General features: G+C 38.7%; 1 protein-coding gene across 6 annotated transcripts in view; it reads left to right on the top strand.

Annotated features, from left to right (window-relative positions):
• The window catches only part of COG2 (component of oligomeric golgi complex 2), a 52,467-nt gene that overhangs the window by 14,917 nt on the left and 12,795 nt on the right, over positions 1-24,755 (top strand). For all 6 annotated transcript variants that reach the window (XM_045391835.2, XM_005539802.4, XM_045391836.2 and 3 more), the window contains exons 2-10: positions 2,800-2,961; positions 4,088-4,153; positions 6,424-6,504; positions 7,748-7,851; positions 11,891-11,999; positions 12,570-12,749; positions 14,763-14,887; positions 18,216-18,342; positions 22,182-22,321. In XM_045391835.2, the coding sequence (XP_045247770.1) occupies positions 2,800-2,961; positions 4,088-4,153; positions 6,424-6,504; positions 7,748-7,851; positions 11,891-11,999; positions 12,570-12,749; positions 14,763-14,887; positions 18,216-18,342; positions 22,182-22,321 (1,094 nt within the window). The remainder of the gene's footprint in view (positions 1-2,799; positions 2,962-4,087; positions 4,154-6,423; positions 6,505-7,747; positions 7,852-11,890; positions 12,000-12,569; positions 12,750-14,762; positions 14,888-18,215; positions 18,343-22,181; positions 22,322-24,755) is intronic.

Below are 24,755 nucleotides of genomic sequence, written 5' to 3'. Positions count from 1 at the left end.
TAATTTTCTGTTTTGTTGATCTGTCTAATGTTGACAGTGGCGTGTTAAAATCTCCCACTATTATTGTGTGGGAGTCTAAGTCTCTTTGTAGGTCTCTGAGAACTTGCTTTATGAGTTCAGGTGCTCCTGTATTGGGTGCCATCTATATTTAGGATAATTAGCTCTTGTTGCATTGATTCCTTTACCATTATGTAACACCCTTCTTTGTCTCTTTTGATCTTTGTTAGTTTAAAGTGTGTTTTGGATTAGGATTGCAACTCCTGCTGCTTTTTGCTTTCCATTTGCTTGGTAAATATTCCTCCATCCCTGTATTTTGAGCCTATGTGTGTCTTTGCACGTGAGATGGGTCTCCTAAATACAGCACACCGATGGGTCTTGACTCTTTATCCAATTTGCCAGTCTGTGTCTTTTAATTGGGGCATTTAGTACGTTTACATTTAAGGTTAATATTGTTATGTGTGAATTTGACCCTGTCATTATTTTGACCATTAGTTAATGCAGTTTCTTCATAGTGTCGATGGTCTTTACAATTTGGTATGTTTTTGCAGTGGCTGGTACCAGTTTTTCCTTTCTATGTTTAGTGCTTCCTTCTAGAGCTCTTGTAAGGCAGGACCTGGTGGTGACAAAATCTCTCAGCATTTGCTTGTCTGTAAAGGACTTTATTTCTCCTTTGCTTATGAAGCTTAGTTTGGTTGGATGTGAAATTCTGGGTTGAAAATTGTTTTCTTTAAGAATGTTGAATATTGACCCCTAGTCTCTTCTGGCTTATAGGGTTTCTGCAGAGAGATCTGCTGTTATTCTGATGGGCTTCCCTTTGTGGGTAACTCAACTTTTCTCTCTGGCTGCCTTTAACATTTTTTCCTTCATTTCGGCGTTGGTGAATCTGATGATAATGTGTCTTGGGGTTACTCTTCTCGAAGAGTATCTTTGTGGTGTTTTCTATATTTCCTGAATTTGAATGTTGGCCTGTCTTGCTAGGTTGGGGAAGTTCTCCTGGGTAATATCCTGCAGAATGTTTTCCAACTTGGTTCCATTTTCCCTATCACTTTCAGGTACACCAGTCGAATGCAGATTTGGTCTTTTCATCTACTCTGTATTTCTTGGAGGCTTTATTCTTTCCTTTTTTTTCTTTTTTCTCTAATCTTGTCTTCTTACTTCATTTCATTAAGTTGGTCTTCAGTCTCTGATATCCTTTCTTCTGCTTGATTGATTCGGCTGTTGATACTTGTGTGTGCTTCACAAAGTTCTCATGGTGTGTTTTTCAGCTCGTCAGGTCATTTATAGTCTTCTCCAAACTGGTTATTCTAATTAGGAATTCGTCTAACCTTTTTTCAAAGTTCTTAGCTTCCTTGCATTGGGGTAGAACATGCTCCTTTAGCTTGGAGGAGTTAGTTATTACCCACCTTCCAAAGCCTGCTTCTGTCCGTTCATCAAACTCATTCTCCATCCAATTTTGTTCCCTTGCTGGCGAGGAGTTGTGATCCTTTGGAGGAGAAGTGGTGTTCTGATTTTTGGAATTTTCAGGGTTTTTGTACTGGTTTCTCCCCATCTTTGTGGATTCATCTACCTTTGGACTTTGATGTTGGTGACCTTTGGATGGAGTCTTTGAGTGGACGTGCTATTCCTTTGTGTTTGTTAGTTTTCCTTCTGACAGTCAGGCCCCTCTGCTGTAGGTCTGCTGGAATTTGTTGGAGGTCCACTCCAGACCCTGTTTGCCTGGATTTCATCAGTGGAGGCTGCAGAACAGCAAAGATTGCTGCCTGTTCTTTCCTCTGGAAGTTTCATCCCAGAGGGGCACCTGCCAGATGCCAGCCAGAGCTCTCCTGTATGAAGTGTCTGTCGGCCCATACTGGGAGGTGTCTCCCAATCAGGATGCACGGAGATCAGGGACCCACTTGAGGAGGCAGTCTGACCCTTACCAGAGCTCATACGCTGTGCTGGGAGGTCCACTGCTCTCTTCAGAGCCATCAGGCAGGGACGTTTAAGTCTGCTGAAGCTGTGCCCACAGCCACCCCTTCCCCCAGATGCTCTGTCCCAGGGAGATGGGGGTTTTATCTGTAAGTACCTGACTGGGGCTGCTGCCTTTCTTTCAGAGATGGCCTGCCCAGAGAGGAGAAATCTGGCAGTCTGGCCACCGCGGCCTTACTGAGCTGCAGTGTGCTTCTCAAGCTCGTGAACATCTTGTTTGGTGGAATACTCAACATCCATATAAAACATGAATGCAAATTTATATGGATTATGAAAAGATACCAAGTTGTATTGTTATATGGGGAAAAGCAGTTTACATACAGCATGAATATTAAGATTCTGTGTGTGCATGTGACACATAGAGAAACATCTGGAAGGATGTGAATCACAGTGTTAGGTAGAGAAAAAAATAGTGCTTATCTCTACAGCATGAGAATTTGGGTGATTTTTTTTTTACTCTGATGGAGATTTTTAATGTAATTCTTTGTTGTTTGAAAGTTTTACATTGAACATTTGTTACTTTAAAATTAAAGGGAAACGTTTCTATTTTGAGAAGAACCTGATTGAATTGTGTTGTTTTGAAAAAGAAGTTCACTTTTAGAATTTTAGGCAACAGGAGAGGATGTTGTCTGTCAGGGGCCACCCTGCTTGGCACCTTTATAAAGCGGACAAACACCTTCATACTGTCATGTATGAAGACACTTTCTTCCTGCAGCAGCATGGCCTTGTAAATGAAGGGAATGGGCTTTCTTACTCCTTCTTCCATTTCCTTTGTATATGGCACTGTGATGTCATTGCCGTAATTTTTTCTTCTCTGGTTTTATTTTTCAGGAAGATTTCGATGTCGATCATTTTGTGTCTGACTGTAGGAAGCGGGTCCAGCTGGAAGAACTGAGAGATGACCTGGAGCTCTACTATAAACTTCTTAAAACAGCCATGGTCGAACTCATCAACAAGGATTATGCAGATTTTGTCAATCTTTCAACAAACCTGGTAAACTTTAAATCCACAGTCCCATTTACACACATACAATTTCTTTCTCACTCATACTTATTCTTAGAAGTGTCGTGTGTTTTTAGAAACCTTTTAGTTGATGTCCTCACAGAAATTTGAAGAGATCACTAATCTCATCAATAAAATAACCAAAATTTCTTGATATACAATTTTGCTTTTTTACTTATTTAAGACTATTCTAAATTGAATATTTTTTGAATTTGATATTATTAAAAAGCAAAGGCTAGTAATAGCAGAGTGGTTGTTTTTGTTAGCTGCTGATTACTGTGAAATCTCTCTGGTTTAGACCAATTTGCAAGAGCAAATATCAGCTGTTCTTAAGGAAATGTTTAATTTACTTTCAGATACATATGCTAGCCAGAGCTAGATTCAGAGAACATTGGCCAATATTGATCTTCAGGAGGCTTGGTTTTATAAAATGTAAGAATAGTTTGCCATGAGCTATCAGCTGTTTATAAAAGTAGGTTAGAAGTGCTTATGTTTTAATACTCCCAAAGTTTGCCTTTTGGTCATCCTATTCCTATTTTATTTTACTTTTAAAACTCTCTCCAAAGAAGTACAGAAAGTAACCATCTCCATGGAAACTTTAAGAAGCATTAAAATTAATGAGCCATATTTGCATTTGGGAAATGTACATCTAAGATAAATGTTGTAGTGGGATTAGAAACCTAGAAATTTTTATTTCCATTCTATTTCATTTGGATTTTTCTCAAGGGTTATAATGGTTAGGACAGATGGAGTCCTTGAGACTTTCATATCAGCTGGTTGAATATTGTAAATTACAGACGGATAGCTCTTTATCTCCAGTTAAATTTTCTCAAATTCATTAAAATATTTTATTCAGAGGCAAATTGTGCCTAAGAAAGCTTTTATTTATTATGACTTCTTTTATTTTTATAGTTTTCATGTACATCAAAGGTTTTTTCACATTCTATCAACAATATTTATTGTAAAATAACATGTTAGTTACTTAGCAATATATGGTTGTTCGTTTTGTTGTACAGAAATAATAACATAAGTCTAGCACTGCATTGATCATTAAATAGATACTTAGCTATTACTCTTGATTGTGAAGTGTGTGTGCCAACATGATCTCTGCCTTTAGGTTGGCATGGACAAAGCCCTCAACCAGCTTTCTGTGCCTTTGGGACAATTACGAGAAGAGGTTCTGGTAAGTTTCCCAAATAACATTAAACAGTTTACCATAAAGCATGATATGCTTGTTTGCCCCTCCAAAAAAGAATTCCTTTAATCTGTTAGATTGTTGTTTTTTGTTTTTTGAATGTTTAGTAATTATAATACCCTCGGAAAAGTTGTAAATCATTCTGTATTTTTTGCGTGTGATACTGTAACCAAAAAAATTTATGTTTGATTTGAAGATGACAGATTCTTGGAGTAGATAGCTTTAAAATGTTGGGGGAGGAGAAGGCTGTTTGAAAACTCAACTTGTTACCGTCAGCTCACTCATATGTAGGTAGTCACTAATTTAAGAATAGCTTCTATTTTAAAAATTTATAGTTTTACAAATATTTTCTCAAATAATATTTTATATATTGTTAGGTTCCTAGACTATCTACAGAATCTCTTTAAACCCTAATGTAACTGAAGGATAATATGCAATTAATGTAATAACTAATTGTATTTATTTTAATGTTCCTATGAGATAATGTCTGCTGTGAGTTGGGACTCCCATGTCTAAGCCATTGGAGACAGGGACTCCATCCGGATGAACAGTAGAGAAGGGAATTTTAGCATCATTTTCAACAGAAAAGTGTGCTACCCTGTCCTGTCCCTGCTGGTCCACCCCACAGTCTGTGTCAGGCACCGTGACTTCCATGCTGTCTTAGCCTTGAGGAGCTGTCATAAACTTGGTTCATTGCACCATTATTACCTGTGTATGTCACCACTAGATCACGCGCAGCTTGTGTAGCCTTATGCACTTAGCCTCTAAGACAGTCCCTGGCACATAGTAGGCTCACAGTAGGTGACATATGTAAACATTCAGTGCATGTGTAGTGCTGAAAAAAAAAAGGCAGAATAATAGCAATGTCAGTGTTTAGAAGTCCATAGGAATGGCAGGCAAGAAATAATTCTTAAAAGAGAGGTCTCGAGTTGTGCCTTGAACTAGCAAATATTTTCAGATGTTTGTGTCTTGTTTGATTTTTTCAAAAAGCTTTTAAAGTACTTCTTGTTGGCATGGAAGGAAAATTGTTTTTGTGATCCACTGTTGGATTCCACACTCTGGGTGGCTTTTACATGGCTCTTGGGTGGCTCTCCTGCCTTCTTTTCAGTGTACCTCTTCCTACCCCCAGCCTTGGAGTTAGGGTGTTTTCCGAGCCTCAGTCCTCAGCCTGTCCTGTCCTCTCCAAATTGCCTCCCATGGAGGTGGATTCACTTTCCTGAATTCTGCTCTGTCATTGTTGACTGCTCTCTCACCTGCAGGCTCTAGTCTTTACCTTGCCTCCTGCCAGCACCATATGCTCTCCCTCTTTCCACAGCTGTCTCTATAGCCATCTTTTTCCTGATTGGTTTAGCAGTAGACCTGTTCTTCCTTTTTGACCTCCAACTCATGAAGCTACTCTGTGAGATTCTGCAGTCATTGAGAAATGAGACTATTTCTTTTTCACCATTGCATCCTCATTGGCTTGCACAATAGCTGACATTTAATAGGTATTTCATAACATTTGTGGGATGAATGAATTCACTTTTCTATAGAATTTTTGTGATTTCTCTAGTTTATTCTAGTTTTTCCATTACTTTCATTTTGGCCCTAATTTCTGATTAATTCATTAACTTCTGGACATGCTTCTCTACCTATTACCTCTCCCTTTTCCTTGCCTCCTGTTCTTGACTTCTTGATTCTGAATTTTCCCAAAACAACTTTTTCGTGATATATTAGTACTTAAAATGTGTAGAATCTAGTCTAAAGGTATTATCTGGTCATAGCCCTCTTGAATTAACCCTTCCTGTTTTATTCCTACTTTTGCCCAAATTGAAGCCTGCAGTTACCCCTGGATGTATTCCTCACTGGTTCTGAAATATGTCATAACTGTTCTATCTTCCTGCCTTGTCTTCTGATAATCTTCTCTCTATGCTTGTCAGCATCCACAAATTTTTAGAATCTACTCAAGTCTCATCTCCTCCACCAGACACCCTTATACTTTGACTCAGGTTATCCTTTCTTTACCCTGACCACCTGTGATGCTCGTTGTATATATATTAATTTTCTTTCGGCAGCCGATCCTGCATGACCTTGGCTTTATATGTCATTTCCCCCCTAAATCTTGAGACACAAACAGCAATTGTGTCTAATATTTTGTAATTTGTCAATATCTGTGTAATACTGGCCTGTAGGTGTTAAGTCCTGTGGAATTGAATTAAATGTGTAAATTTCATAATGTTATGAAACAATCTCTGCAGTATTTTTTTTTTCTTTTAAAGAGCCTTAGATCATCTGTCAGTGAAGGAATTCGGGCAGTTGATGAACGAGTGTCTAAACAAGAGGACATTAGGAAAAAAAAGGTATACTCAAATATTATAATATTAAAGCATTGATTCACTGTAGCACCTTGTAGTAACAAGCACTTTCAGGCATACGGTGTGATTTACTCTTCTTGATACCTTTGCAGAGAGCAGCGTGATGTCTCTCTGTTTATATTAAAGTGTTTTCTAAATGTATTTATTAGATGTATTTGTGTATTTATTTTTCTTTTGATAACTTTAGTACCCAAGCACACTTTTTAAAATCTCAAGGGAGAGAAGCCTATTTTAGAGATCTTCTGTGTAACTCTTCTTTAGATCCCTTCTCAGCTTTTGTCCAAAGATTCAAGAATGTAGTGCATTGCTGGAAAAGATTGTCCACTTCATGAGAGAGGGGATTTTTGCTGTTTTATCCACTTACATTCCCAATGTATAGAAGAATGTCTTGGTTCATGATAGATGCTTTGTAACTATGTATTTAATGAATGGCTTTATTTTTGTTATTTTAATAATGAGTTTTTATAATGTTCCCTGATAATAATATCTGCCTTGTGTAATAAATGTCTTTAATAAATTGGCACTTAGGTTTATCGGTATATCATGCACATGTAAAGGAAGAGGACAAATATGATTGGAAACTAAAAACATGAAAAAAGGATCTTAAGAACATAAATGTAGTACCAAAATAAAGGTTTATTTAAGATGGGGAAAAGAGGCCAGGTGTAATGGCTCACACCTGTAATCTCAGCAGTTTGAGAGACTGAGGCAGGCAGATCGCTTGAGCTCAGGACTTTGAGAACAGCCTGGGCAACATAGCAAAACCCTGTCTTTACAAATAATACAAAACAGCCAGATGTGGTGGTGTGTGCCTGTAGTCCCAGCTACTTGGGAGGCTGAGGTGGGAGGATCACTTGAGCCTGGGAAGTTGAGGCTGCAGTGAGTCAAGATCACAGCACTGCACTCCAGCCTGGGTGATAGAGCGAGACCCTGTCCTTAAAAAGATGGAGAAAAGAAAGAGGGAATAAGGATATACTATAAGAAACAAAAAAAATAAGTTTTTTTAAATTCTAAAATTGTGATACAATGTTGAAATATGTTTGTTCTAGAAAGCCAAAATATTTGCATTCTTGGGAATTTAGTGTTATGTATAAATGCTAAAAATGTAGAATGCTATAGGTAATTTTACACTGACTTTTGACTTTGTATTTTCTTGCACTTAGGATGACAAAATAAGATAATTAAGATTAAACATGACCATAGCTTTATTCTTAATTTTTATTTATAGATGTGTGTATTGAGGCTTATACAAGTTATTCGATCAGTTGAGAAAATTGAAAAAATCTTAAACTCTCAAAGTTCTAAAGAAACATCTGCACTAGAAGCAAGCAGGTAAGTATTTTTTTACTAAATAACTCATAAATTAATACTTTACATCCAGGGTAAAAATTTTTTTAGTTAGAACTCATTTTTGATAAAGAAAATCCCAGTCTGTGGCTTAGTGTTTTTAAATGTAGCTCAAGCAAAGCAGAGTGCATGAAATGGTAAAGCTTATACATGTTATTATATAGCCTTGATGGTCGTATATAGCCTTGATGGTCGTATATAGCCTTGATGGTCGTATTATATAGCCTTGAAAGGTTCCAACACGGCACCTTTCAGGGAGTCAGAGAACGTGTACTTTCTGTGGAAGGTTTTTATTATTGAAATTGCCTTACCCATGGACTAGTAAAATCCCTATTGACTTGTAAGGTGTGGAATAGCAGTCATCTTAGATTATTTAGACAGGCCCAGAGTATTCCAGTTGATGTATCTTGAGGTTCAAAATGCACGAATGTTATATCATTAAGAAATAGTACAGGACACATTTCACTGAAATTTATAAACAGCAAAGAAAAAGCTGATGAAATAAACAAAAGATGACGGTTTCCTTTGTTATACTGTAGTGTCTTATTATCTTCCCACACTGAATTTAAAATCAGTCAGGTCGCTGAGTGACTCAGAAAATGAATTGAATGGATCATTATGAACACAAATGGGAAGCCCCATGGTGCAGTGGAAAGAGCATGGGCTTATGTTGCTTGTACCAGCTGGGTAGCTTGAGTCAGGTTACTTCACTCTGTGTCTTGGTATTGTCATCTCTCATATAAGGCTAATAGGAACTTCACTTGGAGGATTGGTAGCCATAGAGTAGACCCTCATACATGTCTAGTTCGGGCCTAACGCAAGCATCTCTGAAAGCCATGTTGATAGCCATCGTATTTTTCCTTGACTAATATGGGATAAGCTACAGGAAAACCAACCAGGACCAAATGGAATATACCTGCAGTTCAAAGTCCTGATCATACTATCAAGACAAGTTGGATTTCTTAATTTTAGGATTTAGGATCCTTAAATTCTTAAATTTAGGATTTCAGAATTTTAGATTTGGAGAGACTGTAGAAACAGTATGCTCTGTATCTCTCATTTTATAGATAGGGAGATGAGGCATCTGAAAAGGAAATTATTCTCATGTCCTAGGTCTCTACTTTCTTTCCTGATGGAGATGTGTAAATAAGTGGTCAATCGCTGCCGTCTTTTTTCTTCAGCCTGTAGTATTTGTGCTTCTGTCCCTTCTGTTCCCCTTCATCTGTACTCATCAGAGTCCCTGTCAGTGTCAGTTCTGAGAGAACCAGTGGAGCCCTGTTCGACTAACTGCTCTGCTTCTGTCTTCCACTCAACAGCGTTGACAGCCACTCCCAACTGTGTCCTCACCCGGCATCTGTGATACCTGCTTCCCCGTTTTCTTTTCCTCCTTCCTTATTCCTATTCTGTTCCTTTGATGGACTCCACTGCCCTTTTTCATGCCAGCTTTCTCCAGGGCACTGTTCTTGGCCCTGTGCTCTTGATCAGCACTTTCTGGGTAACCTCGTCCAACCCCATAGTTTTAGTGGCCTCCTGGATGCTGATCCCTTTATCTGCAGACGAACTTCTGTAGTCCTCAGACTCATCAGTCTGATGACTGCAGGGAGTCTAGTGGACGTTCTACAGGCACTTCACATTCGTCATGTTGGAAACTGAGCTCTCATCTTCTTTCCCTGCCTCCGCCAGCAAAAACATTTTACTCCTCCCTTTGATTCCTTGTCTTAGGAAACAGTGCCTTTATTTCCTTCACTAACCAGGCTAGACATCTTGGGGGAGTCAATGTCTCCTTTTTTTCCCTTCATCTCCTTCTTTCATTCACTAGGCAAGCCCTGGAGAGTCTGCTGCTCTAGCATCTCTGAGATTGAGAGATGTCTGCCTCTCCTTCTCGGTTCTCCCATTGGCTCGTTTCAGGCAGTGGCCTCCTGACTGACCTCTCATTTTCTCTAGGACAACTAACTCTGTAGCTGTCAAATGGATCTTTCAGATTTGTCTAATCACATCTTACTATGTGATTGGGAAACAATGGTTGCCTAGTGTTTTTAGGGTAAATCTTAAACTCCTAAGCTGCTCCTTGCCACTTCTGTATTCTTCACTAAAGCTATTCGGAACTACTTGTGGTTCCCTGACTGCCCTGAACATTGCTGACTTATGCTTCCTTAATTTTACTATGTATGGCCATTTATTGTACTAAAAGCCCTTCCTTTAACTTCCACCTCCCTTTCACGTGCCTGATTTCTCTTTATTCCATCCAAATCTAGCCCAAAACATGCTTAAAGTATGGAAAGGTTCAAAATACTATGCTAAGTGGAAAAAAAGCAGGTTATAAAACGATACAGATTTGTTATGTAAAAATTTATTCTTGTCTCTTGTATGGGATACTGTTGATCCCTTCTGCTTTCTTTAAACCTGTCTCACTCAGTTCTGTGAGAGAAAGTATAAACAAGACACTGCAAGAGTTCCCTTCCATAAAGCTCACTTACAAGACCACGTCTTTTAGGAAGTCGTCCCTGACCTTTCAGATTTAGATGCTCCATCTCCATGCATTCATCAGGCCTCCGGGTCATCCACCAGACAACTTACGGTTGAGACTGGAACTGTTGATTGACTTGCATGCCTTCTCCATCAGTCTGGAAGGTCCCTGACATCTTTATACCCACAGTGTCTGGAACTAGTAGGTACCTAAGAAAAGATACCAAATGTCCCCCACTAGTGGAGAGTAGGCTTCTAATTACCTCAGTGATGTCTGTTTCCGGACATACTCTTATATTATTGTATTATATTCAGTATGTTATATTCAGTATAATAGACACTGCACTCTTCCTTGCTCTGAATCATCTTTGAGGAGCTTTTCTTAAATTCAGATCTGCAAATCCGAGCTGTAGAGAAGGTAAAACCAGGGCACTATTACTGAATAGTAGATATACCATGCTTGTTAAGCCAAGAAACATTCAGATAATTTATAAATAATCAATTCACACGAGATTATTCAGGAAAGAGTTAGGGATGTTCAAGAAAGAGTTAACCTTTTTGGTTGGTCACGCTGGGTAGCTCCTGTTCCTCTAAACTAGTTTGGATGCTACAAATACAGAACTGGGTAGACCACTGACACTCTCAGTGCAGCATTTTCTGTGTCCTTATGATGTGGGCATTTTTCCTCACTCACTGATGAGCCATCAGTGTACACAGGATGCCTCAGTATACACAGCGGGTGATTATACCTTTATACTTCTCCTCTGCTATTTTACTTCTTTTTGAGTGATATTGACACTTGATAATATGTTTGGGGGGGAAAAGTACATTTATTATATTTTGTGCCAGATATGTAAAGAATGCCCTGTCACTAGGACCCAGAACATACAGGTTGACAGCTGTTGCTGTTTGGTAAATGTAATTTTAAAGTAAGTCATTACTATTTAAATTTAAAATAAGATATTTTGAGATATTTATTCCTGCTGGAGGGTCAGTGTCATTTATTGAGGAGACAAATGTATTTGGTATTTTAAAATATTTAGAGGTATTTTAGCAAGGGGAGTGAGGCAAGCGGAGAAGTAGAAAGGATCCAGCTATAAGAAATGGGATGGAAAGAGAAAGAAACGATAAGGAGGGAGAGGGGAAAGGTCGGGGGGGGGAAGAGGGAAGAAGAAGGGAGGTTGAAGCTGAAGAAGAAGGTTATGAATGGGAGGGCTTGGAGTCAGTGGCAGAAACATGTAATTGCATGCACACAGGCCTGGCCAGCCCTGCTGCTGTCTGGTCCCTGTGGGTCAAGGCCAGGCAGCAGCAGCAGCTTGTACTCAACAGATTCCCCAGTGCACTTAGAACATGCTGTGCATATGGCTCCTGGGGAACATTGACTGATGGCACAAAAGACGCTTTAGCTTTCACCTCGTAACAAGGTGGCCATGTAAAACACTTTGACAAAAGTCAAAATATAGTGGGTGTGAAAGCCTCTCACTGCCAGGTGTGTGATGTATTCTCGTGGAAATAGAGACCTTAGGGATTATACTTCTGTAATTGTTTTCTCTACTAGCCCCCTTTTGACCGGACAAATTTTGGAGAGAATTGCCACAGAATTTAATCAGTTACAGTTTCATGCTGTTCAAAGCAAAGGCATGCCTCTTTTGGACAAAGTAAGACCGGTAAGTGTTGTTTTGGATTTCCACAGTTTAGTGTTTAGGAACTTGCTAAATAATTCTGGTTTAAATTAGTAATATTGTTGATCTAAGGGTTTTGAACCTAGCCTTGCATTTTTTTTTTTCAATTTTTAATTTTCAGGGCCCCAGCTTCCTAAGTGTCACACATTATAGATTTTGTGTAAAGACTCAGTCACATTTTCCAGATGATAAGAGTAAAATTAATTCTGAATTTCATGGAATTGGACATATTATATGATGTAGACAATTAATTTATCCAAAGCTCTTAATTGGATTTTAAATCCATGATGTTTCCTAAAGATTGACTCTGTAGCTTAAGAGGAAGATAATTTTTTTCTCATTCTGTAATTCTGTCTAAATTCTTCTTTGATGAAGCAGAAATTTACTTATAAAGAGATTGGGGTGGGGGGTTCATTGTTATCTCCAGGAAAAGTTATTATTTTGATTTTATATATGTCATCATCTATTGGTGTAAGAGGCTCGTTATGTGTCTATTCGCAGTTTCAGAAATTGCTCCAACTAGAGCTTTTTTTACTTACCCACCTTTTCTTGCAGCGTATAGCTGGCATTACAGCCATGTTACAGCAGTCACTGGAAGGCCTCCTATTAGAAGGCCTTCAGACGTCTGATGTCGACATAATACGGCACTGCTTGCGGACTTACGCCACGATTGACAAGACACGGGACGCGGAGGCCTTAGTTGGCCAAGTACTAGTGAAACCATACATAGACGAGGTCTGTGCACCTCCTTCAACAAACATTCATGAGCTTCTGCTCTGTCTTTGACTCTTTACTGGGTGTGAGGAAGATAAGAAGAGAGAACAGAGATCTTTCTGGAAAGATTCTCAGTTCCTACAGTACCAGCTGTAAGGAAGGCTTGGTCCCCATGGGTTACAGTTGGGAAGTAATGTTACAATGCCAGGAATTGGGCATGCCCTCTCAGGTGTCCTAGCAGTGCTGTGGCTCAGACTTCAAGGGCGACATTCTCACCTAGGGAGAAGGTGTGCATCCACATGTTTTTAGGTCAATTTCATGGCAGGCAATTGTTCCTCAGTAGTTGTTAAAAGAATGTTTTCAAACCACTGGTCTTATGGGTGGACTAAGCAGGGTGGACAATTAAGCAGTGACAACACTGCAGTGTACGAGGAAGGTGCAGAGAGTGCTGTGAGCGTGGAAAGGTGTGTGAGTGGGGTAGACAGTGGCACCCTCAAGTCTTCAGGGAATAAATGACATTTGGCCCAAGTCTTGAAAAATACGGAGGAGTTTGCTGGACGGGGAAGGCGACAGGAGGAATATTCAAAGATCAAGGGCTTTTATAACAAATTAGCTGGGTAATACCTTAAATCTAGAACTCGGCTATGCAATATCCTTCACCTATTAGGATATAGCTAAAATACAGGAAGTAAGTGTATCCCGCTTCTGAGCAGCCGGAGTATAGATTGTGCTATATAAAGTTGCTGATACTCAGCAGTTTCTGACATGCAAAAACAGCAGCTTCGTCTGCTTCAGACTGAGAGAAGTCACTGAGCCCATCCTCAGTGTTTGGGGACTTGCCTCCAGTGACCTGTCAGTGTGAATGTTCTGACTGTTGTTAGTAAATACAAAGATTATACTCACATGATTTCAGGGTGAAAGTCTTTTATTTTTTAAAATGGAAAGTTGAGACTCCCACTGATAAAAGTTAAATTTAGGGACTAATTTAATAATTATTTTGGCCTTGTTAAGATTACTAAAAATAAATAATCTTTCAGTTCTGTTTATATCCTGTTATATTCCATAGCTGTCTCTATGGGAGTGAAAAAATTACGTACATTATTTCTTTGTCAATAAGTGAAAAATTTGTGTGTGTGTGGTTTGGGGGGCAGGGTCTCACTCTGTCGCCCAGGCTGGAGTGCAGTGGCATGATCATGGCTCACTGTAGCCTCAACCTCCTGGGCTCAAGCAGTCCTCCCACCTCAGCCTCCCAAGTAGCTGGAACTACAGGTACACACCACCATGCCTGGCTAATGGTTTTTTTTGTATTTTTTGTAGAGACGAGGTTTTGCCATGTTGTCCAAACTGATCTTGAACTCCTAAGCTCAAGTGATCTGCCTGCCTTGGTCACCCAAAGTGCTGGAATTACAGGCATGAGCCACCGTGCCCAACCAATGAAAATATTTTAGTCACTCATCTATTCCTTTTTCACTGAACTGAATATAGTATGCTAAATTCAAGAAATATTTGAACTTTCAGTGGCATATTAAATTCAGTAGCCACATTATGTTTTATTTAAACTCAGCTTATCTTGTCATATCATTCTTGACTCCCAATTTTATCACAAAAAATAAAATAATAAACTAATATATTTTCTATCTTTCTCTGCCTCAAACCCTTCCCTAATCTGCATGATGGTAGAAGAAAAGGCCAGGATAAAGACAGTGAGGAGTTGCAGTGGAGAATCGTGTGCTCTGCTTTAAATTGTTTTTTTAAAAGGTGTTACTCTATTTTCAAACTCACAGGGAAGCAGATGAGAGTGCATGGTTTATCAGCCCATGTCTCCCCAACAGTCGTAATTGTGCAGCCAAATCCGAGGAACTAGTTTTGAATGTGGCCTGTTATTTACTTTATTGTTTAGAAAATATGTCACAGGGAGGAGGGTGAGCATGAGGAAGCAGATTTGTAAAGTTTTCTTTATTGTTTTCTCTGAAATATATAGTTTGTACTTCCCTTTAAAATGCTTTTTTTAAAAAATGATATTCCTTTTAATAGGTGATTATAGAGCAGTTTGTTGAATCTCATCCCAATGGCCTTCAGGTCATGTATAATAAACTCCTGGAGTTTGTTCCTCACCATTGCCGCCTTCTTCGAGAAGTCACGGGAGGTGCCATCTCCAGGTAATTTAAACGACCCTGTGTGGACCCCCACCTCCCTTTCAGTGACCGCACCTGCTAAGCACAGGTGCACGACAGACGATGACTGTCTTGTATGAAGTGAATCCATTATGAATCTTGTTATTTCATTGTTTCTACCCATGATATTGTGAGGCAGGTTGCATTAGCCTCATTTCAAAGATGTGGACACTGAGATGAAGCTGAGACTAACGACCACATTTCCAAATCCAAAGTCTAGCCTTTCTTCTTCTCTGCACTTTTTCCTAAATTTAGTTTGAAGTCAGAATTGCTTTCCTTCCATGATTCTAATATGTCATAATCTGTCTATAGATATCAGTTCAGTTTAATTCAACAAGTTTTATACTAAGTATGAACTCATCTTCAATTTTTCCTCCCTTGGTTCAGTTTCCAAGACTTCCTGATTCTCTTTCATAAATATCCCATTACTTTCACCATTGCCATTGTGCCAGTCCAGGCCTTGTCATCTGCTGTCCACAATAATAGAATCTCCCCACCCTGTCTCCCTACTTCCAGTCTCTCCTTCTCTAAGCTTCTGACTGTCACATTTACCCAGAAATCTGCGATTCATAGATTTCTTCATAAATCTTTAGTGGCTTCTCAGTGCACATGGAGGAAGATCCAGGCTTCTTGAAGCAGGGCGTGAGGCCCTTTTTGTTCTTGCCTGGTAGCTCTCCACTGGAGAACTCTCGGCCATGGAACTTTCCCTCCATATCCCTGGACGCTCTAGCCACACAGTGCTAGCTGCCTTTCCCCAGCTCCCTTGTACTCACGTGCTTCTGCGTTTTTCCTCTGCTTGCCTTGCCCTTCCTGTGCCCTTCGTTTTCCTGTCAAACTGCCTCTCCACGTGAATCTCCAGCTCAGATACCACCTCCTTCAAGAGACCATCCTTGGCTGGGCGTAGTGGCTCGCACCTGTGATCCTAGCACTTTGGGAGGCCAAGGCAGGCGATTCGCTTGAGGCCAGGAGTTCAAGACCAGCCTGGGCAACATGACAAAACCCTGTCTTTAAAAAAAAAAAAAACAGTCTTTGTCCTAACGTTCAGCATTCATCATGTCCTGTGGATTGCAGGACGTGTTGCTTTTGTGTCTTCTGAGTACTGATTTCCATGTTGCGTTGTGATCACCTCTCCGCTGCTCACACCTTCCCTTGCCTCTTGACACAGTGTCTTAGAGCTAGCAGCTGCCCAGTTAGTGTTTGCAAAATGAAAGAATTAACTAAGTTTAATGCTCAAAAGGCAAATAAGGTCTCTGTTTTCATGGAGCAAGCAATATATTTGGCCTTGAGTTTTTGTTCTTTGCAGAAATGTGGGGTAATTAATATGCTGCTTGGCATTCGCAGTACCCTCTCTCTTTCCTCTGTACCACCTAAGATGAAGCCTAGTTTTGCTGCTTTTGTTTAGTAATCATAAGGATTTGGGGATAAGAATATAGTAGAAATCATGATGTAAAATGAAGCCATAGATATGAAACAATCAGTCATTAGATTTGACAGAGCCAGTCTGGGTCCAGAGATGTCAAGCTTCAAAGCTTTAGGGGATCTTTTCCACAGTTTTTAGTGTGGGGGAATTCACGTAGAAAGCTTAGAGATTTGAGGAATCTGAACTGTACCTTGCGAGATCATCTTCATCTGCTGCTAGCCCGTCACTGTGTTGCAGGTTCTGTGTATCCCTTTCCTTCCCGTGCTCGGCTCCTGGCTTCAGATTTCCAGCTTGGTGCTTTCCCTGTCACTCTTTTCTTTTATCATGTGCCACCCTTCATGGGCTTTATAACTGGCAACACCAAAACATTCATGATTTCTCCTCCAGAGAATACAGATGAGCTTTTCTAATCCGTCTACTGTTGATTTTGCAGGTTTTACATTCTGTCTTTGGGGCTTTCATTAGACATTAACTTTGGGAACGAGGAAATGTTGTCATTTAGTAGTGATTATATTATGTATATCTGTAGTTTGGAGTCCTCAATTTTGTGCTTTCTTTCTCCAGATACCTTAACAGAGCCTGCTCTTACTATTATTTGACAGTGTATAATATGTTGTGTGGAATTGGATATATGGGAGGCAGCCATCTTCTTTCCCCTTCCTGGCCCTCCACCCCCACCAGTAATTTCTTAACAATACTTAGGTGAAACTATACTAACAGTATTTGCTAGCTCTTCCTGGACAGTGAAACAAAGCTTCCTTGATAACTTATCTGTCTTGATAATTTTCGTTAAGCAGGAAAATTACAAAAACTTTAAAAAATTTTATTTTAATACTTACCAGAATGTTAAGTCCCATTTTGATATGGCAACTTAGCTACAAAACTCCCAGTTTTGCTAAAATAAGAACATTTATTAAATTGTTTGCCATTTTAAAAAATTACCTTAAAATAGAGCAGAATACACAGTATGAAACAAAGTGGGCAGATTAGTGAAATGGTGTTTGCCTAGAATGGATGTTTACAGGTCTTTGAGTTCGTGACAGACTTAAGGAATCTCTCTTATTTAACCGTTACTAACATAGGGCTTTTACTATGTGTTAGGCACTATCCTAAGTACTTTACAAATATTAATTCTTATTATGACTTTGTGAAGTTGGTACTATTATCATCACCATTTGAAAGATGAAGAAACCAAAGCACAGAGAAGTTAAATGATTTGCCCACGCTCCAGTATTTGAATCAGGCACACTGGCTCCGAAGCGCATGCTTTTGTCTCAGTGCTGCCTGTCATCTACATTTGGGAATTTGGAATTTAAAGTCTGGTGCTAAACAAAGACAAAATAAGACAAGCGCACACACACACAAAAAATTAATCTATTATCAGATTTTTGTGTCAAGATTTGTGATAAGATTTCCCATTTGATAGTCATAGAATTTTAGAACTGAAAGTAATCTTAGAGATAGCTTAGTAAATAAAAGCTGTTATTACTTTATAAATTAGCATAATTTACAATGCTGTATGGTTTATTGGTGTTCAGTAACGTGAAGGTTATTTTTCCTGTAGTATTAGACTACTCTACTTGTTTTCCCCAAGATAGGAGTATAAAGGTGGTGGGAAGTATTTTAGAGGGAAAAGTGTACCGAGGTGATTAGCCTTGACACCAGGTGGAGGAGTCAGGGTCCAGGAGATTTGCCGGGTGTGAGGTGAGACTGAGATTAAGGAGTGGAATAGAAATTTGAGTCTAGAAACAAACTAAATTACAAATTTTTTTTTTTTTTTAAGTTGAAATAAGTTTTAGACTGCAGATCTTTTGGCAGAAGCAACACGGTGGAAATTTGCTCTTTGTAAATAGATTATGGTGTATTTTACTGAAATGTGCTCTTATTTTACAGTGAAAAAGGCAATACTGTTCCTGGATATGACTTTTTGGTGAATTCTGTCTGGCCACAAATAGTACAAGGATTAGAAGAAAAGTTACCCTCGCTTTTTAATCCTGGGAATCCCGATGCATTTCATGAGGTATCTCTGCCCATCATCTTGATTCTTGAAGATGTTAACCGGAGACTGGAGAAATATCATGTTCTCTTCTGCTTAGTCTTGGTTCTGTGGTTTATTAAAAATAAAAATTTGAGTTGCTAAGTGAACATTTACCTTAAAACACACACATCACTTTATCCAAGATATGAGCTATGATACTTTTAGGAATAAGAACATTTTCATTTTATAATATAAAGCATAATTAAGTCTAGATACAAGTGTGAGTAGAAATGTACATTATTTTCTTAAAAACATCCTGAGGACCGTTAAAAGCCAGTGTTTTTGCAGTTTTCTGTGAAAAATTAAGTTTGTACATCTCTGCCATATAATTTTGAATGAAAACAAAGAGTACTCATTGGATTTTTTCCAGCAGCAAGTACAAAGGAATTGATTGGATTTTAAAATAGACTATATAAATGTCCTCTATAATTTAAAAGTTAGAAAGCCCCAATATTTATTTCCTTTTTTAATTTATATTTTATTTTATTATTACTATTACTATTTTTGAAACAGGGTCTTAGTCTGTCGCCCAGGGTGAAGTGCAGTGGCACAATTATAGCTCACTGCAGTCTTTGACTCCTGAACTCAAGCAGTCCTCTCTGCTGCTTCCTGAGTAGCTGGGATTTCAGTGCACACCACCATGCCTGGTCAATTTTTCTTTTCTTTTCTTTTCTTTTTCTTTTCTTTTCTTTTCTTTTCTTTTCTTTTCTTTTCTTTTCTTTTCTTTTTCCTTTTCTTTTTCTTTTTCCTTTTCTGTGGAGATGGGTCTCACTGTTGCCCAGGCTGGTTTTGAACTCCTGGCCTCATGCAGTCCTTCCCCCTCAACCTCCCAAAGTGCTAGGATTTCAGGTGAGCCCCCATGTCCAGCCCTGTTCCACCCCCGGCTTTTTTCCCCCTTAAAAAAGAAAAAAGATTTCATGGTTAGGATTTAAAAAGTTAATGTATAAGTTTGTTTTCCTTTGTATCATTTTAAAGGCTCAGCCTCTTGGTACTTTTCTTCCTTCTCCTTCCCTGGATTTTGGTTTTTGGTTTCTTATGCAATGAGATAATCTTTGTCATTTAATTAGGTACTTTATTAAATTTGCAGTGATTCTAATTGTCAATACATTTGACTCATTTTGTACTTTCTCTTTGTTCCAGTTTTCTTCCCTTATTTCCTTCCTCCCATCTTTTTTTCCTCCCTTCTTTTTTCACCTTCTTTGTATTTTAGACTTCTGGGGATCTGTTTTCTGTCTTTATTCCATTTTGTCCCCTCTACTAATTTGGAAGTTGTACCCTTTATTTCTGTATATATTCAGTAACCTTAGTGGTTACTTAACAGAATCTAAAGTTGATTGATGTTCTTGAGCCTTCTCCTGGACAATACGCGAACTTAGAGCACATTAACGCCAGCCATCCCTTCTCATAGTATATATTTTTGTTTCCTTGCTCATACTTCTGTTTTTTTTTTTAATCTTAAAAACTGGGCATTTTTATTGTTTTAAATAGTCATCATCCTCTGGGAATTACCCTACATGTTTGTCATTGCTTACTGTTCCTTTTTGAATGTCAGCTCATCCTTCTTGAATCGTTCTTCTGAAATTCATGTTAGAAGACTTTTTAGTAAGGCTCTGTTGATAATAATTTATTTTTTTAAATAATTTCTCAGTTTGCGTTTGTCTGAAAATAACTGTATTGCTTCTGTTTGTAAGGTCAGTTTGCTGGATATATTAATAGAATTCTCAGCACTTTGAGTATTGTCTTTTGAGTTGCATTATTAAGTTCACTGTTAATTTAATTGTTATTCCTTTGTAGTTAATGCCTTTTTTCTCTGGCTGCTTTTAAGATCTTCTGTGTGACTTTGGTGTGCTAAATAAGTTCTGCTGTGATATGTCCAGTAGAACTTCTTTTTTTAATTATTATCCTTAGGATTTGATAGGTTTTTCTGAATCTGAGAATTGGTGTCTTTCATCCATTCTGGAAGATTTTTATTTATTATTTCTTCAATTGTACTTTTCTTTCCTTCCTCCATCATCTCCATCTAGATCTCTTGTTTAGACCGGCACACCCTATCCTCTGTATTTGCTGCATTCTCGATAATTTCACAGTCTGTCTTATAGGTCACTAATTCCATTCTTAGTTGTATCTAAACTCTTTTCCACCTGCATATTGAGTTTCCAGTTAATTGTCATTTTTTTTATTTCTGGAAGTTGTATTTGTTCTTTGTCTAGCCTCCCTGGTGAATTTGTTTATTGATTTTTTAAGTGTAGAGAGGCACAAGATAAGCGTAAACAGCCTGGGGCCCAGCAGATTTCCCACAGATAAGACAACACATTGGGAGGTTTACCATCCCAGAAATGCAGCTTACCTTATCTCTTGGCAGATTGTCCCATATTACAGTGCATTGAATAACAGGATTGTGCTGTTTTCAATAAATTTTGTAGCAACAACATTTGTGATTTTAAAAAGTAGGCTTTTAAGGTAGCATAAGGAGAGTGAAATAATGGCTTTAAGCAGTAGCAATTGTAAGCTTTAAGCACTGGCAAATGTAAAGACGCTTTACAATTTGCTCTATGCTTTAGAGACTCATATTGACCATGTTTGGCTCAGGAAATGTTTCAGCTCAGAAATGAACCTTTCCGATAGAACTTGACTTTAGAATTTTAGGCTAATACTTAACGTTTGTGAGTATAGTTTCCAGCAGATAGTATCCATTTATTTCCAGAAATACTTTCAGCTTTAAGCCTTAATGTAACATGTTTCTTGTAAGAGGGAAGTATCTTTATATATATATTTTTAGCATCAATTATATGCAGAGGTATAGTTTTGTCCCAAAAGGGAAGAATAATCCCGATTTTTGTCTCAACTCTGCACACCTAGACCACCCTCTGGGATAACAGAAGTTTGCCCAAAATCTTTTGAAAGAAATTTAAAGCCTGTAGTTTTTACTACTACAAAATCCTGTCTAAGCACAGACTTTAGCATATTTAGATGAATGGTTTGGTGACCCTGGATTGAGCCCCTTTTAATTGAGAAGAACATAAAAAAGCCAACAGTGTTCTTAGAGCCTGGGGGCTTCGGGAATAAAGTACCCACAAAAGCAACGTGCAGTGCAGTCGCAGTTTTGCTCAACTGACTGACTAGCATTCTGCTTCCTCTACCTCCTAGCTTGTCTTTTGAGCAGGTTCTCTGCGAGCCTCAACAGAAGAAGAAGCATCATTTGTAAAATGGGGGATGATGATGAGGATGATAGCAGTTGCCTTGTGGGGTAGTTTTGTGGGTTAAATTAAATAATACAATTCTAAGCACAGTGTGTTGATGATAAATGCTACGAGTTAGCTGCCACTCTTAATGGTTTTGGTACATCTCCCTGTCAGTTTTCATGCTATCTTATTTATAAAAATGATACGAATACTCACATGGTTCGATTATTTCTCTTCTCTCCCTTTCTTCTTCAGAATTTTCTCCTTCTGTTCTTTCTCCTATGTGAGGCAATGATGAATTATGTCATTTAATCTGCTGTCAATTCAAATTCCAGTGGGCTGGGGTAGGGGGCCCTAGAACATGAGCACTACCATTTAAAGAGCACCAGACTTGGAGTGCCTGGGTCTCAGATGGGCTTTGCCATGGAAGACACGGAAGACATATCACAGAATCACTTTGGGCATTTACGCATCTTTAAATGGGACATTGGAAGGAAGATCTCGCAAGGTCCCTGTTAACTCTAGAAACTGTGATTCTTATGTGTTGAGCTTCTTTATCTTGATTACAGTTTGCAGTACATGCTCCCTGTTCTGGTTAGTTTTCTGATAATGAAAATTTTCCATTTGTTTTTATTTTAGAAATATACCATAAGTATGGATTTTGTCAGAAGATTTGAACGGCAATGTGGATCACAGGCTAGTGTAAAAAGATTAAGAGCACATCCTGCCTATCATAGCTTCAATAATAAGTGGAACTTGCCTGTTTATTTTCAAATAAGGTTGGTCATTTATTCACCGCCACCCCCACCCCCACACCCTTCTAAAACAGAATTTGAATGCCAATTAAGGTTGTTGTGCCAATTAGTGGCTCCTTTTCTCTGATCATTATAATAGGCTTTGGGAGACAAAATTGAAAGTGGAGAAAGATACATAAGAAGTATTATGGTTGCCAAAGTCTGACTTGCATGACAAAAACGTAAGTTTTATTTTTTGGTAATTGGAGAGCTCAGAACACAAGAGTTGGAAGGAGCTGACTCCAAGCCCCGCCTCATTCCCACCCACCATGTCCTCATTCATTGTGAAAAGAGAAAGTAGGAGTTATACAGCAGCTCTTTTTTTCCATTTTCCCTGTGTCATCATCTGCCTCAAATAATGAACCTGTCTCACATCTGTTTTTGCTCATCTGAGATACTTGTCCCCTAGAGGGAATGGGGAAAAGCAGAGCCTTAAGTGTTCTTTGCAGCTGGTTCCATCTATTAGCGTATGAGAAGCCTCATCATTATTTCGGCTTCGCTTATCATCTTTGTGACATTTGTGCCCTCTATTCTGGAAAATGGTGACATTTTTCTTCCAGGTTTCATGATGATATCACCTTTGTCAATAAGCCATTCTATAAAATACTTGGGGAAATGTAGGATGAACCCTTAACATCATACAGTGCATTGGAGAAACAGATGATAATAGCCATTTTTGCAGATTCTCTTGAATGAGGTCATGATATGTTCTTCCATAGAATGGCATTTTACCTGAAATGCTCTTTGAAGAATCATAGGCTTTTTTATTTACATTGCTGGATGCTTTCATTAATTATGATGCAGTCCTTTCCCCTAGAGTTCTGAGGAATAATTACAGAGAAGGAGATCAAGAATTAGGTCCCCTGATGATAATTGCTTGGGATGATTGAGAATGTATGTAATCATCTTTTTATAATGAAATCACAGTTCTCAGAATGAAGTAGTAAGGTGCCCTTTCACTTACAATACTGTGTTTTATGCTAAATTTTCCAAGGTTGCGTCATCATGTAGTTTGTCTCTCAGCAGGAAATTATGGATTTGTTCATCTAAGATGTTAATGGGATGCACTGGAAATAGTTGTTGTATGATAACCAACATCAAGCCAGGGCAAGAAGCCTTTTTGATTTGTGAGCAGGATTTAAAATAGCAAAGCATCATTTTATAAAATGATACTGCTATGGAGAAATAAGGTTTACATTTCCCCATCTCTCTGTCATCCAGGTTTGGAGTTAGATTACTTTGGTTATCTAATGCTATCACCTCACAAACATACTCCTCTGCTTCCTGCCTCCAAACTCTTTCCTGGTCCTTTTCCTCAGACCCTGGGACCCATGCACCGTTACCTCACTCTTCCATCCCACCACTGCACCTCCTGCAGCCCCCATGGGCTATTTCAGCCTATGCTCTTGGCTCTGCCAGGCTGGGCCCCTTGGTGATGGCACAGCTTGGCTTCAGCTGCATCTCCCTTCGTTTCAGTTTCTCTCAAAGCTGGTAATTGGGGCTTAAACTCCATTGAAACTCAGCCAATTCCCTGAAAGTCTTTTTTACCTTCACCAGATTTCAGCCTTAAGCCTTCAAAGGAGTTGATTAGCCTTTTTGAAAAAATCTCTTTTATTTAAAATTCGTGAAATTTAAAAAAATACATTTGAGTTATGAAGTGTAGAACTTGTTTTTAGTACATTTATTTTTCCATCTAAAAAGTAAATTCCATTAAGACTTTGTAGAACTTTTCTATTGATTTTTATCAGGTGTTGGGTTGTTTGCTCTGAAGGATGACAAAAAGTTCCGCAAACATGGTTAGGGTCAGAGTTGCATTGTCATCAGATTCATTTCAAGGTCATTTGAAGTAAACCTAAAGACAGTGGGGTGGTGATGGTTGGACATTTCCTAAGAAGAAATATTAATATTGCACTCTCAGTAGAAGTTTTCTGCTCCTGGATCTGACTACCCATATCCCAATCATCTTCGGGAAAAAAGCCACCTCCCCAGCCCAGCCATCACCACAATTCTTGTGAACACATTTTGTATCCTCTCACTGTCCCTGAGACCCCGCTGTGTCTACATTTCCTTTGCTCCTATGGGCATATTGGAAAGTAGATGAGGACTTAGTTTCTCATGGGAAGAAATTAAATGCAGATGTGATCAAAACAGCCTCAAATTATAATGAGTCAGTGACTGCCTGGAAACTGCAGGTGTTAGCCCTTTAAATGCCAAAGGCTAAATTTCAGTTTGCTATTCTTTTTAAAATTGAAATATTTCTAGTACATTCACATGTATATACTGTATTACATAGTATATGCTGAACACAGTCTTATGATGTGGAATCTACGTAGTAATATTAAGGTGCGGGTAGCCCTTTCTTTCCTGTCCCTGCACTCCTCTCAGACATGTGTATCCACGAGAGACGGGTGCACTTATG

Source organism: Macaca fascicularis, chromosome 1 (assembly GCF_037993035.2).
Source record: "Macaca fascicularis isolate 582-1 chromosome 1, T2T-MFA8v1.1".
Lineage (NCBI taxonomy): Eukaryota > Metazoa > Chordata > Mammalia > Primates > Cercopithecidae > Macaca > Macaca fascicularis.
The sequence above is the reverse complement of the archived record's forward strand: the minus strand, read 5'-3'. Positions and strand labels throughout refer to the sequence as shown.